We start from the raw sequence: 17,903 nt of genomic DNA on the forward strand, positions 1-17,903 counted from the left end.
AGTTGTGCAACTTCTGTGACTATAACAGCCTCATCTGGTTTGTGCCCATTCAGTCAGTTTAAGGCACTGATGTTGGACAAGAATGCCTGGCTTGCAATCAGTTTCAATTTATTTTAAAGGTATGGCAGGCAAAATGATTTATATAGCACTTTAATACACAAGGTCAACATTAGGCTAGGTTAAATAGAAAAGTTTTTAAAATCTCTCGATTTAAAAATCTGTACTGTCTTTGATACAACTAACTGATTACTGACCTAAAAGTCTTGCTAGGTTTTATTGAGATATTTTATGGTCCTTAACAATTTAGTGACTAGACAAGTAGTTGTACCTTGAGGTCTATTCTGTACCAAACTGACAGCCAATATAAAGACTCAGGGTCACTGTGATGAATTCCCTCTTTGGTCCTACTAATAGCTCTTGCAGCTGCATCTTGAGTCAATTGTCTGTTTTGAAGGTCCAGTTAGGAGACCATTACTGTAGCCAACTCTAAAAGAAATAAAAGCATGAATACATTTTTCAAGGCCTTGTTTTGACATGAAATTTCTAATCTTGGCTATTATTTGAAGATGACAGAATCCTAACTGAAGGCTGTTTTTGATTTTGTGATCATTGTGACTAACAAGCTTTGTTAAATCAAGAGGTTTTGGCTCAAGGCACTGACAGTGAATCAAATGGATGATAGATGTTTCATAAGACTGCTACATACATGAGAGTTTTATCTTAATAGCTGTGATAAGTAAGTCCATACTGAGTCTTTACTCAAGGATTTCACTTGAGTGAAGGCATGTATAGATTATGCGTGTATGAGGCATGTGTAGATCAACTATCTACTCAAGGCACCAGCAGAAGAATCAAGTGGAAGAAGAATAAATAGAGAAGATTGTGATCCACTGTATGCAGAGACTGTAACAATCCAACACAAGGGTGTGTAAAATCAGCAGAGATTAACAAAGTAGAATGGGTGTGTTCGAAAACCTAGTGAGCTGCCTTGCTGTCTTACTGCCTACATAGGCAGCTGCCTAAGTAGAGAGGATTCTAATAATTCATTCATTTACACCGATCAGCCATAACATTAAAACCACCCCTTTGTTTCTACACTCACTGTCCCCACAGGACCACCACAGAGCAGGTATTATTTGGGTGGTGGATCATTCTCAGCACTGCAGTGACACTGACATGGTAGTGGTGTGTTAGTGTTTGTTGTGCTGGTATGAGTGGATCAGACACAGCAGCGCTGACAGAGTTTTTAAATACCGTGTCCACTCACTGCCCACTCTATTAGACACTCCTACCTAGTTGGTCCACCTTGTAGATGTAAAGTCAAGTCAAAGACAATCGCTCATCTATTGCTGCTGTTCGAGTTGGTCATCTTCTAGACCTTCATCAGTGGTCATAGGATGCTGCCCACGGGGCACTGTTGGCTGGATATTTTTGGTTGGTGGACTATTCTCAGTCCAGCACGGACAGTGAGGTGTTTAAAAACTCCATCAGTGCTGCTGTGTCTTATCCACTCATACCAGCACAACACACACTAACACACCACCACCATGTCAGTGTCACTGCAGTGCTGAGAATGATCCACCACCCAAATAATACCTGCTCTCTGGTGGTCCTGTGGGGGTCCTGACCATTGAAGAACAGCATGAAAGGGGGCTAACAAAGCATGCAGAGAAACAGATGGACTACAGTCAGTAAATGTAGAACTACAAAGTGATTCTATATGGTAAGTGGAGCTGATAAAATAGACAGTGAGTGTAGAAACAAGGAGGTGGTTTTAATGTTATGGCTGATCAGTGTATAAGGCCGGTTATTAGAATGCGCTACTTAGACAGCGATTCCATCAGTTTTCACTTACTAAGCTAACACAGTTAGCGTCTAGCCATTCAAACCAATGGGATGGGGTGGCACAAGGTACCAAAAATGGTTAAATTAGCTGACAAGCCCGAATTTGCAAATAAACAACACTTGTGCAAGTTTATACAAATTAAAAATCAATAATAATTTATTTACATTTAAAAATAACACCGTCCGCCATATTTTTTATTTTCCTGCGAGAAAAGTTGTGCCGCACTGAATGCTGGGATTGCCTTCACCACTAAGGCAGCATCGGATGCTCACTCATTCCTGAGTAAAAATTAATTTTAAGATACCTTACTAGTGAGCATATTAAGGCATCTAGGATTTCGAACAGCCTATTTCTCGGGAGCGTGCGTAGTATGACGTAAAGTGCTGTATGTGTAGAAAGCTCACAAGGTTTTCAAACACACCCATAGTGGTTGAGTGGTTGGGACAATAGAATAGGTGGGGGGGGGGGGGGGAGGGAGTCTGTCTAGATCTGAGGTATTACTGCATATTAGCTATTTAAAGTTTTTAATTCTGCTTGGACTTCACAAACAGATAATTCATTGGTCCTAAAAACAGCCCTTCTGCATAATCAATAACGGAAGAAAAGCAGTTATTCCGAGTGGACTCAGACTTTTGGTGTGTGCTGTATAAGCAAAATCCAAACACTAAAGTACTAGGGTCAATCAGCTCTCCATATCCTCATAAATAATAACCAATCCCAGCTGCAGCCTTCGAACGCTAATAGAAAAGCCAACGGAGCATGACTGTATTTACCAGGACTGCATAGTCTCTCTCTCTCTCTCTCTCTCTCTCTCTCTCTCTCTCTCTCTCTCTCTCTCTCTCTCTCACACACACACACACACAGTATACTACAGTATACAACAGTATACAATACCTGCAGCTACAATGAAATGTCATAATTTATTTCCAGTGCAAACCTACACCGATCAACTATAACATTAAAACCACCTCCTTGTTTCTACACTCACTGTCCATTTTATCAGCTCGACTTACCATATAGAAACACTTTGTAGTTCTACAATTACTGACTGTAGTCCACCTATTTCTCTACATACTTTTTTTTAGCCTACTTTCATGCTGTTCTTCAATGGTCAGGACCCCCACTGACATGGTGGTGGTGTGTTAGTCTGCGTTGTGCTGGTATGAGTTTTTAAACACCTCACTGTCCCTGCTGGACTGAAAATAGTCCACCAACCAAAAATATCCAGCCAACAGTGCCCCGTGGGCAGCGTCCTGTGACGACTGATGATGGTCTAGAAGATGACCAATTCGAACAGCAGCAATAGATGAGCGATCGTCTCTGACTTTACATCTACAAGGTGGACCAACTAGGTAGGAGTGTCTAATAGGAGTGGACAGTGAGTGGACACGGTATTTAAAAACTCCATCAGCATTGCTGCGTCTGATCCACTCATACCAGCACAACACACACTAACACACCACCACCATGTCAGTGTCACTGCAGTGCTGAGAATGATCCACCACCTAAATAATACCTGCTCTGTCGTGGTCCTGTGGGGGTCCTGAGCATTAAAGAACAGCATGAAAAAGGGCTAGTATGTAGTATGTAGACTACAGTCAGTGCTTCTATATGGTAAGTGGAGCTGATAAAATGGACAGTGAGTGTAGAATCAAGGAGGTGGTTTTATATGGCAAATAAAGGCATTCTTTAGTGTACTTCAATAGCCATCCCACTCACCAAAACAGAATCAAGTAAAGCACCTTTGGAACGTGTTAAAACTGTCAGTTTTCAACAACATGTGGAATTCATGCCAAAACAATTAAATCTGTTCTAAGAGCAAAGATGCCCGGTATTATTTTTGTGTTTCCAATTAACTGGCTTGGCTTGCAATCGACGTTTTAATTGTACCACGCTCAGTGGGGTTGTATTCAGGGCTCTGTGCAGGCTTGCTTTGTGCACAGTTGCAGTCATGCTGGAACAGGAAATGAACTTCTTGAAAGGTAAAAAAATTATTTATATAGAAAATTACATTTTATTTCAGTATACTACACTGTGGTTGTAGAAACAAGCAAACAGCATAATGTTATTTACTCGCATTAACACTGGCTGTGTCCCAAATTGCATGGCGGTACTAAAAATACACCGATCAGCCATAACATTAAAACCACGTCCTTGTTTCTACACTCACTGTCCATTTTATCAGCTCCACTTACCATATAGAAGCACCATCATGTCACTGTTGTCCATCTATTTCTCTGCATGCTTTGTTATCCCCCTTTCATGCTGTTCTTTAATGGTCAAGACTCTCCCAGGACCACTACAGAGCAGGTATTATTTAGGTGGTGGATCATTCTCAGCACTGCAGTGACACTGACATGGTGGTGGTGTGTTAGTGTGTGTTGTGCTGGTATGAGTGGATCAGACACAGCAGCGCTGATGGAGTTTTTAAACACATCACTATCACTGCTGGACTGAGAATAGTCCACCAACCAAAATTATCCAGCCAACAGCGCCCTGTGGGTAGCGCCCTGTGACCACTGATGAAGGTCTAGAAGATGACCAACTCAAACAGCAGCAACAGATGAGCGATCGTCTTTGACTTTACATCTACAAGTTTGACCAACTAGGTAGGAGTCTAACAGAGTGGACAGTGAGTGGACACGGTATTTAAAAACTCCAGCAGCACTGCTGTGTCTGATCCACTCATACCAGCACAACACTCACTAACACACCACCACCATGTCAGTGTCAGTGCAGTGCTGAGAATGATCCACCACCTAAATAATACCTGTTCTGTCGTGGTCCTGGGAGAGTCCTGACCATTAAAGAACAGCATGAAAGGGAGCTAACAAAGCATGCAGAGAAGCAGATGGACTACAGTCAGTAATTGTAGAAACAAAGTGCTTCTCTATGGTAAGTGGAGCTGATAAATGCACAGTGAGTGTAGAAACAAGGTGGTGGTTTAATGTTATGGCTGATCGGTGTATAGTATGGCTGTGATAGTCATGAAACCTGTGCCAACCGACCCCATTCTCCCCTAAAACAGGACTGTTTAAAGCCCTAATGCAAACATTGTATATTGGTTCTGATTTGCATCTGACAATCCCAGGTTTATTATAGACCAACAGAGCAGAGATCAAACCTGACTGAAAGACTCCGTTCTTCACCTGTGATGTATACTAATGCAAACTAAAAGGATTTTTGCTGATTGAAATAAGGCAACCAGGGAGCAGATGTGTCAAGGACCTGACAGGGATTTGTGATGCTGCTTATAGATGCAACCGCCAGCAAACCACATTTCTATGCAGAAACAGGACCAGATTCAATGCACAATTCTTTTTTTCCTGGGCAATCTAAGTTTTATTCGAATAAAACAGAGATTGAATTGAATTGCGAACTGAAATACAAAAATATGGACTTCAGAAACAATATATAATGTACATTTAATGACAAAAGTGTGTAAAGATTGCTCGCAGTGGCGAAATCGCTCATGATTGCAACTGCCAGTGGCGTAACTACAGGGGGGGCAGGTGCACTGGGGCCCATGGCAGGGGGGGCCCCTCCACGACATGAACTCAACCAACCACCTCACTGCGCCCCCATTGGCTGCACGTATTATGGCAAGCAAAACAGGAAATATATAGCAAACAGTGATATATATATATATATACACACAGTATATATATATATATATATATAGATATATATATATATATATATATATATATAGATAGATAGATAGATAGAGAGAAAGAGAGAGAGAGAGAGAGAGATAGGGTGTGTTCGAAAAGCTAGGGAGCTTTCTACATAGACAGCATTTTACGTCATCCTACGTGTGCTCCCGAGAATGAGGCTGTTCAAAATCCTAGATGCCTTAATATCCTCACTAGTTAGGCATCTTAAAATGTCAATGTTATTTTGACTCAAGAACGAGTGAGCATCGGAAGCGTCCTTAGTGATCAAGGCAATCCCAGCATTCAGTGCGGCAGCTCTTCTCTCACAGAAAAATAAAAAAAAACATGGCTGACGGGGCGGAGAAACGAATGGAGTTACTTTCAAACGTAAATAAATTATTATTGATTTTTAACTTGTATAAACTTGCTCAAGTGTTTTTATTTGGAAGTTCGGACTTGTCAGCAAATGTAACCGTTTTCGGTACACAAAGGGAGATGTTGACATGCTAGCGCGCTGTGCCACCCCATCCCATTGGTTTGAATGGCAAGATGCTAAATGCTAAATGTGAAACCCGATGAAATCGCTGTCTAAGTAGCACGTTCGAATAACCTGACTTAAGTCATTGACTTATTAGAATCCTCTCTACTGAGGCAGCTGCCTATATATATATATATATATATATATATATATATATATATATATATATATATATATATATCTGTATCTATCTATCTATCTATCTATCTATCTATCTATCTATCTATCTATCTATCTATCTATAGGAGCGAGAGAGAGAGAGAGAGAGAAAATAAAACTATATATATATACACATACTGTATATATACAATAAAACTATATATATATATATACTGTATATATACAATAAAACTATATATATATATATATATATATATATATATATATATATATATATATATATATATATATATATATATATATATAAAAAATGTTTTGCACTGGGGGCCATGAGCTCCTAGTTACGCCACTGGCGACTGCGCAGATCACGTTTAATGCTGTCAGTTTTGTTTTTGTTTGTTTTTCTTCTATAGGGGACAAAAGAAAATCCAAAAATAAAAGCAATGCTGTAATCCGAAATCAGCTCCATCTCCAGAGCAACAGCGTCAACACGTGTGCGCAACAACGCATGTGCGCAAATCTGCGTTTATTAGAATTAGTCATTTATAAGATGTCCATGAGCGTGGAGTGCATGGCACGGATGGCATGGCACGATCCAAAAGTCGTGATCTTTGCAAATTCCTGAAAAGTCCCGCACGAAATCCAGTCACTGCTTGGCATCCAGGAGTGACAACTCTTCTAAAATGCCGCTGGCATCGACGCGCCTCCGCTCGCGTATGAGGTCCTCCAGGCTGCGAAAGACGAGCGTGTGCACAGTGCTTTCGGACAGGTGCACCTTAAGCAAATAGCGCTGACCGGCCGAGTGCGCCTCTCCTCCGGCTTTAAACTCGCGCTTTCCGAAACGACACCAAGCGGCGAAGCTCTCCGAGCTGGTCCAGCACACGTCTGAGCGGCTCAAACCCAGATGACCGCTCGCATTACGCACCACCAAGTCGGGTGGCAGAGGCCGAAAACGATAGCGTTCGTTGGCGATGCGCCCGCGCCGGCCACCGCTCACATCGAACAGGCTGTCTTTGCGGATCTCGCCCTTGTGCAGGTGGATCACCTGGTCCTCGCCTTGGAACACGGCCCAGTGCGGCGCCTGCGCGCTCGCCACCAGCTCCAGTACGTCGCCCGGCTTGCACATGCTCAGCAGCGTGGGCACCGGGTACACGCGCAGATCCTCGCGCGCGCGCACCTTGGAGAAGATGCATTCGTGGCAGTAGAAAGCCGAGTACTCGAGCTCGTCCAGCGTGCCCACTGCGCCCTCGCCGCACGGGCTTGGGCTGGCGCGCTCGATTGACCGCTCGTCCAGCTCCTCCTCGTCGTCGGAGAAGAAGTATGCAACGCCGACGCGCAGCTCTTCCTTCTCCACGCCCGACGGATCTCCGGTGGGTAGCTCGCTGTAGCTTAGGTGCGTGATCCGGTCCAGTTGGTTGCCCATCAAGGACGGAAGAGACACGCGAGAGGCATGGAAAGCTGCTTCTGCAACGTGCACGACAGAGTCTGCGTAAGAGAGCCGAATGTGCATCAGAAGAGCATGCTGGTCTCGAGCAGAGCGAAAACCTGCAAAACAAGCACGTGCAGAAAGCACATAAGCCATTGGGTCAAAATGCTTCATAGAAAAGTGCAAGAACCAAACAAGTACCTGCTCACACACAGGACTTAGTATGCACAAAAAGAGAATACGCATGTGCAGAATTGACATAACATGCATTGGGTAAAAATGCTTCATAGAAAAGTGCAACAACACGTATAGCAACTATGCATGATGATATGGATTAGGGAAATGTGCAGGTATAGCACAGAAAGAGAACCTGCAAAACATGTGCATATCATAATATGCATATTTTTATGCATGTTCTTATAATGTTGTGTCTATTCTGCACATGCATATGCTTCCTTGTATGCATATTCAGTCCTATGTGAGAGCAAGTACTTGTTTGGTTCTGCACTTATTTGGTTTCTTGTTTGGTTTCTTGCACTTATGCATATTTTTATGCATGTTCTTTTAATGCATAAGTGCAAGTAAATGCAGAACCAAACAACACAGGACTGAGTATGCATAAAAAGAGAATACGCATGTGCAGAATTGACATAACATGCATTGGGTAAAAATGCTTCACAGAAAAGTGCAACAACACATATAACAACTATGCATGATGATATGGATTAGGAAAATGTGCAGGTATAGCACAGAAAGAGAACATGCAAAACGTGTGCATAACTGGCACAATATGCATTGTAAAGATGCATAAAATATGCATAAGTGCAAGAATATGCAGAGCCAAACATGTGTCAGCTGAACTGGTAAATGCTAACGGACTACACAGGACTGAGAATGCAAAGAAAGAGAATACGCATGTGCAGAATTGACAGAACATGCATTGGGTGAAAATGCTTTATAGAAAAGTGCAACAACACGTATAACAACTATGCATGATGATATGGATAAGGAAAATGTGCAGGTACAGAAAAGAAAGAGAACCTGCAAAACGTGTGTGCATAACAGGCATAATATGCATTAAAAGAACATGCATAAAAATATGCAAGGAAAGTGCAAGGACTGAGAATGCATACAAAGAGAATATGCATGTGCGGAATGGACATAACATGCACTGGGTAAAAATATTTCATAGAAAAGTAAGTGCAAAACTGAACAACACGTTCAGAATACAAGTATGCAAGTAACAGTATGCATAATAATAATAATATGTAAAAGGAAAATGTGCAGGTACAGAACAGAAAGAGAACCTGCAAAACGTGTGTGCATAACAGGCATAAGCACCTGTTAAACAGATACATGCATAAAAGGACAACACATGTTCTGCATGTGCAGACCAAAGATATGCATTAAAACTTAAAAAAACAATATAAACAATACAACAGTGGTCTTTAAATCTGGACCTGGAATCCTAGTGGATTTCATCTCACTGGTGCTTAACAGAACCTCTAATTTAACAGGTTGGCCACTTTGTCATCCCACCCCAATCTAAGTTAATGGGAGGATGATACAAACCGTGACTAGAATGCATTACATGAAATAGAGAAACAGAATGTGAATAACAGACTAAGAAGCAAAAAAAAAGACATGCATGCAAAACAGAACAGAACATGCACAACCAAGCAATTCCAAATAGAGACAGACTTGAATTAGAGAAAAATGCATGGATATAAATGATATGCATGCAAAGCAGAGCATGCAGAAGGAGCAGAATATGCTTTTAAAGGATATGTTTAAAGGAATGGAATTTGCATATGCATTGAAACAACATCGGTCACGCGCGCATATGTAAACAAGTCACTGCGCCTGGGGCGAACTGCAAAAACAGACGCAAGGGCGCATCAATAGCCAAACTGACAGCACAAACAAACCAGGCATTTCAGCTCAGAAATCTATATATTTGTGCATGCAAATTATACACACACACAGAAAAACAAAAGTGCATTAAATACCCTCACAGGCAGATCCATATATCACACGAATTCACCGGTAGATCCTCGTGCAACATTTAACAACCTACACAATAACGTTAGCAGGGATCCAAAATAAATACCTGCGTATTTCCAGACGACTACTGTTAATTGAGCGTCCGCTCCATGCGTGCCTATCCGTATTCACTCCAAACAATAGCTTTTCCACGCTTTTCCACGTCTCCTCTGTCAGACTCCACTCCGAGCTAAAACTCCATCTACTACAGTTCACCCGCACCGCTTCACTTTAAATAGCAGCACAAACCCCGCCCCCGGGCAGTAAATCACGCCCACAACAGAAGCTGATTGGAGGAGCGGAACAATGAAAAAAATGTAGCGGTGTTCGCGCAACAGGTAACTAAAACATTACAACGTATTGTATTAACACTCTTTCAAATATTAAAATAGGAATATATTTTATAATATTAATAAAATATTAATCATATTAATAACAATTATAATAATCCAAAAGTGTAGTGCATTTTTGTTATTTTTAAGTTTTAAGAATTGAATAAGTGACTTAGAAATTGAGGTAAACTTGGTATGCAACCTAATTTTGAATTATTTATTTATTTATTTATTTATTAATTTTCTCCGGGGGGCTCCGGTTTCCTTCCACAGTCCAAAAACATGCAGTCCGGTTAATTGGACACACTATATTGCCATATAAGTGAATGTGTGTGTGTGTGTATATGTGTCTGCCCTGCGATGGACTGGCGTCCCGTCCAGGGTGTTTCTGTGCCTTGCGCCCATTGAAAAGCTGGGATAGGCTCCAGCACCCCTCCCCCCCACGACCCTAATTGGATAAGCGGATAAGAAAATGAATGACTGAATGAATAATTTCCTCCCCTTTTGTCCCGACTTTTACCCAATTGCATTAAGCTTGTGCTTCCTCTCTACTTATACCAATCCTCGCTCTGATTGAGGATAGCAAGACTGACACACACCCCCTCCGACACGTGTGCAGTAGCCGACCGCATCTTTTCACTTGGACGAGGCAAGTTCATATGCAGATCAGCTTTGTGTACGCAGAGCTACACCCTGATCAACGCATTATCCCTAGACTCTGTGCAAGCGCCATCAATCAGCCAGTAGAGGTCGCAATTGCATCAGTTATGAGGTCCCTATCCGGCTCCCACCCTGTATGAACAACAGCCAATCGTTGTTCATGTAGGCGCCCAGCCAGCCGGATGGCAGAGCCGAGTTTCGAACCGACGGGTTTTACCACTTATAAATAATTTAAAAAAAAATAATAATAAAATAAATATATATATATATATATATATAAAATTAAAAATAAAATAACAATATATTCTAGTCTATTGAAATCATAATTATATTAGCATATTATACTTTTAAGCTTCCAGGAGTTAGTAACTTAACCCGGTTTAAACAAGTAATCGCAAGTCAGACCATTATTTATCTTAAATTAAAAGAATAAATAAATTAAGAGTTTCTTGAACATTTCCACAGAAAATGCAGAAGCTCTCAACATATCCGAATTTCATAAGAACTGAATGTCTTATGAAAGTTTATAAAGTTTAAAAAAACAACCGGTCCAAAGACGATTAGGACCATCCAGACTGTTATCAGCAACAAGTCCTAAAGCCAGGGTCTGTCATGGTATGGGGCTGTGTCAGTGCCCTTGGCAAAGGTTATTTACACTTCTGTGATGGCAGCATTAATGCAGAAAAGTACATTGAGATCTTAGAGCAACATATGCTGCCTTCAAGACGTCGTCTTTTCCAGAGATGTCCATGCATTTTTCAACAGGACAATGCAAAACCACATGCTGCACACATTACAAAGGCATGGCTGTGGAAGAAGAGTGTACGGGTACTGGACTGGACTGGCCTGCCTGCAGTCCTGATTTGTCCCCAATAGAGAATGTGTGGAGAATTTTGAAATCAAAAATGTAACAACGACGACCCCGTACTGTTGCACATCTTAAGACGTGTTTGCAGGAAGAATGGGAAAAAATAAAATCTGAAACACTAAATCACTTGGTCTCCTCGGTGCCAAAACGTCTTTTAAGTGTGGTGAAAAGGAATGGCAAGATTACAGAGTGGTAAATGCTTTACTGTCCCAACTTTTTTTGGATGTGTTGCAGGCCTGAAATGCAGGAATGGATGTTTATTAATAAATGAAATATCTCAGGTTCATCCTGTCTGCAATCTGTGTGTTTTATTTTTATTATTTGCATTTTCCATGCTGTCCCAACTTTTACTGATTTGGGGTTGTATACTAGAATCAGAACTACAGAGCTCTTTTTCTGTGAAAAAAGTGTTTTGTTGGCTGTTCGAGAAGCATTCATTAATGTTACATACAATAAATAGTGAATTATCATGTTTGATTGCTATAATAATCCATCTTTCCTCATTAGAATTCACAGCATAGAACACCTCCCATTTTCATTTATTAGAAGAATTAAAACCCCAGTAGAATGGTTGGTGCTATGACTGCAATAAATTGAATTTCCCCACTGTGTCTTCCAAAACCTAATATCCAAATCACACAAATGGGTTTCTTGAAGAAACATTTGATCAGCATCACTTCTCTTACAGAACAAAAAAAATCGCTTTATTTTTTAACACATCATGCATCACCCATACCCCTGACATTCAAGAACAAAAGAGACTACTATTTGGATTCATAACAATAGTAAACAATACTTTCACTAACGTGTACTAATAAAAGCCCAAAAATGTCAAAAGAAATAAACCCCAGAGGGAGGTGTGGCAATCAATAGGGGATAGCAATATCCAACCACAATAATCCAGCCTGTTTATAGAACATTATTTATAAAAATACACATTTTATGCATCGGCTAAAAAGAATTATGAACAAATTATGCACAATGTGTTAGACACTATCAAATATTTATCCTACAGTGTAAATAATCAAATCCTTACTAAAGTATCAGCAAGACGCTAAAGAAAGAAAAGCCCACTTTTATAGGGAACGCCTCTATACGCAAATACATGTACAGTATAAAATTTTTATATATAAAATATATGCCCATATTTGTGCAAACTACACCGATCAGCCATAACATTAAAACCACCTCCTGGTTTCTACACACACCCATTTTATCGGCTCCACTTACCATATAGAAGCACTATTTCCATATATTTCTCTGCATGCTTTGTTAGCCCCCTTTCATGCTGATCTTCAATGGTCAGGACCCCCACCGGATCACCACAGAGCAGGTATTATTTAGATGGTGGATCATTCTCAGCACTGCAGTGACACTGACATGGTGGATAAGACACAGCAGCGCTGCTGGAGTTTTTAAATACCGAGTCCACTCACTGTCCACTCTATTAGACACTCCTACCTAGTTGGTCCACCTTGTAGATGTAAAGTCAGAGACGATTGCTCATCTATTGCTTCTGTTTGAGTTGGTCATCTTCTAGACCTTCATCAGTGGTCACAGGACGCAGCACACGGGGTGCTGTTGGCTGGATATATTTTTGGTTGGTGGTCTATTCTCAGTCCAGCAGTGACAGTGAGGTGTTTAAAAACTCCATCAGCGCTGCTGTGTCTGATCCACCCATACCAGCACAACACACTCTAACACACCACCACCATGTCAGTGTCACTGTAGTGCTGAGAATGATCCACCACCCAAATAATACCTGCTCTGTAGCAGTGGCAGCTGCTGGTCTTTCAAAGAGGGGAAGCTCATTGTCGGCTTACATTGTAAAATATGTCAATTTATTTATACATAAATTCTGCCCTCCGTTCCTTTTCAAGAAAATGTCCTGAAATGGGTTGCAGTTTGTCTTTCGACTTCACTCGCAAAATCCGTGATGGGACTGAAGCTCCCAGTGATAGCTGTCAATCAAAACGGGATTCAGCCTTTCGACTGATCCTCCAATCATCTTGCAGAAGCTCAGCGTCCAGACCCGCCCACAGCTCCATTCACCCCCAGAGACGCTCAGCGTCCGGGGGCGGGACAAAATCACGGCATTTATCCAATGACCGGTGAGTTTCGAAGCAATGAAAAAAAAACCCCATGCAGCCCCATAGAAGTGAAGAGACGCTCAGCTTCTGCGGGCAAATGCATTGACGCTAAGGGAATGTATGAGAAGTAGCTGATTCTGAACGAACTCGTCTTCGAGATGAACGTGTTCTAACGCATTTGTAGTCAATGAAATGTTAACACAACTGTACATATTTGACCATTTAATTTGTGACATTTTAGAGGAAGCTGAGCTTCCCTTGCAGTCTTAGAGAAATCGCCACTGCTCTGTAGTGGTCCTGGGAGAGTCCTGACCACTGAAGAACAGCATGAAAGGGGGCTAACAAAGCATGCAGAGAAAAAGATGGACTACAGTCAGCTTGTATATGGTAAGTGGAGCTGATAAAATGGACAGTGAGTGCAGAAACAAGGAGGTGGTTTTAATGTTATGGCTGATTGGTGTATATGGATACAAAATATAATACCATATAAAATTTGTCCTATACATATGTTTAATATATGTACATACACACATTTTATTATGGGTATTTCGTATATGTTATAGACCTATATCTACATATATCCAGAGGATACATGTATGTTATTATAATATATCACCTTACAGGTAACATGTAAAAAAAACATTATTGATATAGGGGCAAATATGTCATATTTTCGTGTGGGTCATGCTATTTATGATATAGTAAAATAAATAACCATGTTTTGTCTCAGCAAACAGATTTAAACAAGCTGCTGTTTTAGATATTTATTTCCATCAATAAGAGCATGAAGAACTAAAGAATGCCTTCTTCCTTCATCTCTGGCTTTTTGACTGGAGGCCAAACTTTAATTCTTGCTGCTCTGTCCTCCAGTGACAAGGCTGATAAATTTAGCATGTTGTCTGGCAACCTTCCATATGGCATCATGCAGGCGACATTACATAAACAGAATAATGATGGACCTACAGGAACCATCGTTTCTTCCCAAGCCAAGTTGATGAACTATGTTAAGTCCATTCTTTTATTATGACAGATTTAAGAATCAACTTTTTTGATGTACTTTCAGCCTGTGCTATTTCAAAGCCTATATCCAGCTGTGACAATCAGTATTTCTAGAGTGCGAATTATACAGTGACAACTGGGGTGTTCAACTTTGTTAATATACACAGATCAGCCATAACATTAAAACCACCTCCTTGTTTCTACACTCACTGTCCATTGTATCTATCATATTGTCCATCTGTTTCTCTGCATGCTTTGTTAGCCCCCTTTCATGCTGTTCTTCAATGGTCAGGACCCCCACAGGACCACTACAGAGTAGGTACTATTTGGGTAGTGGATCATTCTCAGCACTGCAGTGACATTGACATGGTGGTGGTGTGTTAGTGTGTGTTGTGCTGGTATGAGTGGATCAGACACAGCAGTGCTGCTGGAGTTTTAAACACCTCATTGTCACTGCTGGACTGAGAATAGTCCACCAACCAAAAATATCCAGCCAACAGGGCAGCGTCCTGTGACCACTGATGAAGGTCTAGAAGATGACCAACCCAAACAGCAGCAATAGATGAGCGATCGTCTCTGACTTTAAATCTACAAGGTGGACCAACTTAGTAGGAGCTGTGATGGCAAGGGACGTCCATGCATTTTTCAACAAGACAATGCAAGACCACATGCTGCACACATTACAAAGGCATGGCTGTGGAAGAAGAGGGTACGGGTACTGACCTGGCCTGCCTGCAGTCCTGACCTGCCCCCTATAGAGAAATTTGAAAGGAAAAATGTGACAACGACGAATCTGTACTGTTGCACATCTTAAGACGTGTTTGCAGGAAGAACGAGACAAAATAAAAGCTGAAACACTAAATCACTTGGTGTCCTCGGTGCCAAAACGTCTTTTAAGTGTGGTGAAAAGGAATGGCAAAGTGGTGAATGCTTTATTGTCCCAAGTTTTTTGGAATGTGTTGCAGGCCTGAAATGCAGGAATGGATGTTTATTTATAAATAAAATGAAGTTGACTAGACAAAACATGAAATAACCCGGCCCAGATGCAGACAAAACGGTGCATTGTATAGTATTAAAATAATCATGTACATGTTTTGCATAATCGCCAAGCTTTACAATCCTTTTAGGATTTGTTCTGCTGTAGCGATGATGCCATTTTCATTCTGTTTATGCTTTATAGTTGGAATGACCTGGATTTTTGCAGTAATTACTTGTTAAATGTGGACTGATCTTCAGCCAAGCTGTAATAACTGACAAACCCAATCTGTCTGTACTAATATCACAAAACCGTTTGAGGGAAGGAGAGGTTCTGTGCAGGCCACTGCACTTTCTGTACACCAAACCTGTTAAACCGTGCACTGGGGCAAGTCCTGCTGAACAGGAAGGGGTATTATCCAAACGTTTGTCATAAAGTTGTAGAGAAGCATTCATTGTCTGTATTACCACTGCTTTATCCTATTAAGGGTCTTGGAAGGTCCAATTCACTGGGCGAAAGCTAGGAAACACCCCGGACAGGTCACCAGTTCATCACAGAGCACACATTTACACGCATGTTCAGCATTTAGCAGACACTTCTATCCAAAGTGACTTACAGTACTGTGACAGTATACTCTGATCAGCCATAACATTAAAACCACCTCCTTGTTTCTATCAGCTCAACTTACCATATAGAAGCACTTAACAGTTCTACAATTACTGACTGTAGTCCATCTGCTTCTCTACATACATTTTTAGCCTGCTTTCACCCTGTTCTTCAATAGTCAGGACCACCACAGAGCAGGTATTATTTAGGTTATAGATCATTCTCAGCGCTACAGTGATACTGACATGGTGCTGGTATGAGTGGATCAGACACAGCAGTGCTGCTGGAGTTTTTAAATATCGTGTCCACTCACTGTCCACTCTGTTAGACACTCCTACCTAGTTGGTCCACCTTGTAGATGTAACGTCAGAGACGGTCGCTCATCTATTGCTGCTGTTTGAGTTGGTCATCTTCTAGACCTTCATCAGTAGTCACAGGACGCTGCCCATGGGGCGCTGTTGGCTGGATAATTTTGGTTGGTGGACTATTCTCAGTCCAGCAGTGACAGTGAGGTGTTTAAAAACTCCATCAGCGCTGCTGTACTCTGTGGTGGTCCTGGGAGAGTCCTGACCATTGAAGAACAGCATGAAAGGGGGCTAACAAAGCATGCAGAGAAACAGATGGACTACAGTCAGTAATTGTAGAACTACAAAGTGCTCCTATATGGTAAGTGAAGCCGATAAAATGGACAGTGAGTGTAGAAACAAGGAGGTAGTTTTAATGTTATGGCTGATTGGTGTATAGTCTAAGCAATTGAGGGTTAAGGGTCTTGCTCAAGGCCCCAACAGTGGCAACCTGGCAGGAATGGGGCTTGAACCAGCAAACTTTGGATTACTAGTCCAGTACCTTACCCGCTACACTACATCTGCCCAAAAATTGCACACACACAGGGCAATTCTTAGTAGCGCCAATTAATCTGACTGCATGTCTTTGGACTGTGGGAGAAAACCGGAGCACCCGGAAGAAAACCCACACAGTTACACATGAGAACACATGAGCAAACTCCAAACAGAAAGGACCCGGATCACTCCACCTGGGAATCGAACCCAGGACCTTCTCACTGTGAGCTGACAGTGCGACCCACCGAGCCGCGCAATAAGGAAGCACTCACTCTTACTCACTTTCTTAATCGCTTAGCCAATTAGGGTCACTTGGGGTGGCTGGAGCCTATCCCAGCTTTTCAATGGGCACAAGGCACACAGTAACACCCTGGACGGGGCGCCAGTCCATCGCAGGGCAGACACACACACATACACACACACACACACACACACACACATTCACCTATAGGGAAATTCAGTGTCTTCAATTAACCTGACTGGATGTTTTTGGACTGTGGGAGGAAACTGGAGCTGACAGGGGAGGGGAGAACATGCAAACTCCACACAGAAAGGACCTGGGGATCGAACCCAGGACCTTCTTGCTATGAGGCGACAGTGCTACCCACCGAGTCACAGTGCTGCCCTATTGCTGAAACACTTAATAATAAATGAATAATAACAAAGTGTGTCCTCAACCACCTAGGTGCTGAGAATATAAAGCATGTTTTATATATATACAGTGTATCACAAAAGTGAGTACACCCCTCACATTTCTGCAAATATTTCATTATATCTTTTCATGGGACAACACTATAGACATGAAACTTGGATATAACTTAGAGTAGTCAGTGTACAACTTGTATAGCAGTGTAGATTTACTGTCTTCTGAAAATAACTCAACACACAGCCATTAATGTCTAAA

General features: G+C 41.6%; 1 protein-coding gene across 1 annotated transcript; it reads right to left on the reverse strand.

Annotated features, from left to right (window-relative positions):
- Positions 1–6,575: 6,575 nt before the first annotated feature.
- lratd1 (LRAT domain containing 1) lies at positions 6,576–9,752 on the reverse strand. Its single transcript, XM_063001147.1, has 2 exons — positions 9,697–9,752; positions 6,576–7,705 (listed from the first exon to the last, which is right to left on the reverse strand). Exon 2 carries the CDS (start codon positions 7,668–7,670, stop codon positions 6,807–6,809), a length of 864 nt encoding a protein of 287 aa, XP_062857217.1. The 5' UTR covers positions 7,671–7,705; positions 9,697–9,752; the 3' UTR covers positions 6,576–6,806.
- Between the last annotated feature and the right edge of the window lie 8,151 nt (positions 9,753–17,903).

The sequence above is a fragment of the Trichomycterus rosablanca genome, chromosome 9, assembly GCF_030014385.1.
Source record: "Trichomycterus rosablanca isolate fTriRos1 chromosome 9, fTriRos1.hap1, whole genome shotgun sequence".
NCBI classification, from domain to species: domain Eukaryota; kingdom Metazoa; phylum Chordata; class Actinopteri; order Siluriformes; family Trichomycteridae; genus Trichomycterus; species Trichomycterus rosablanca.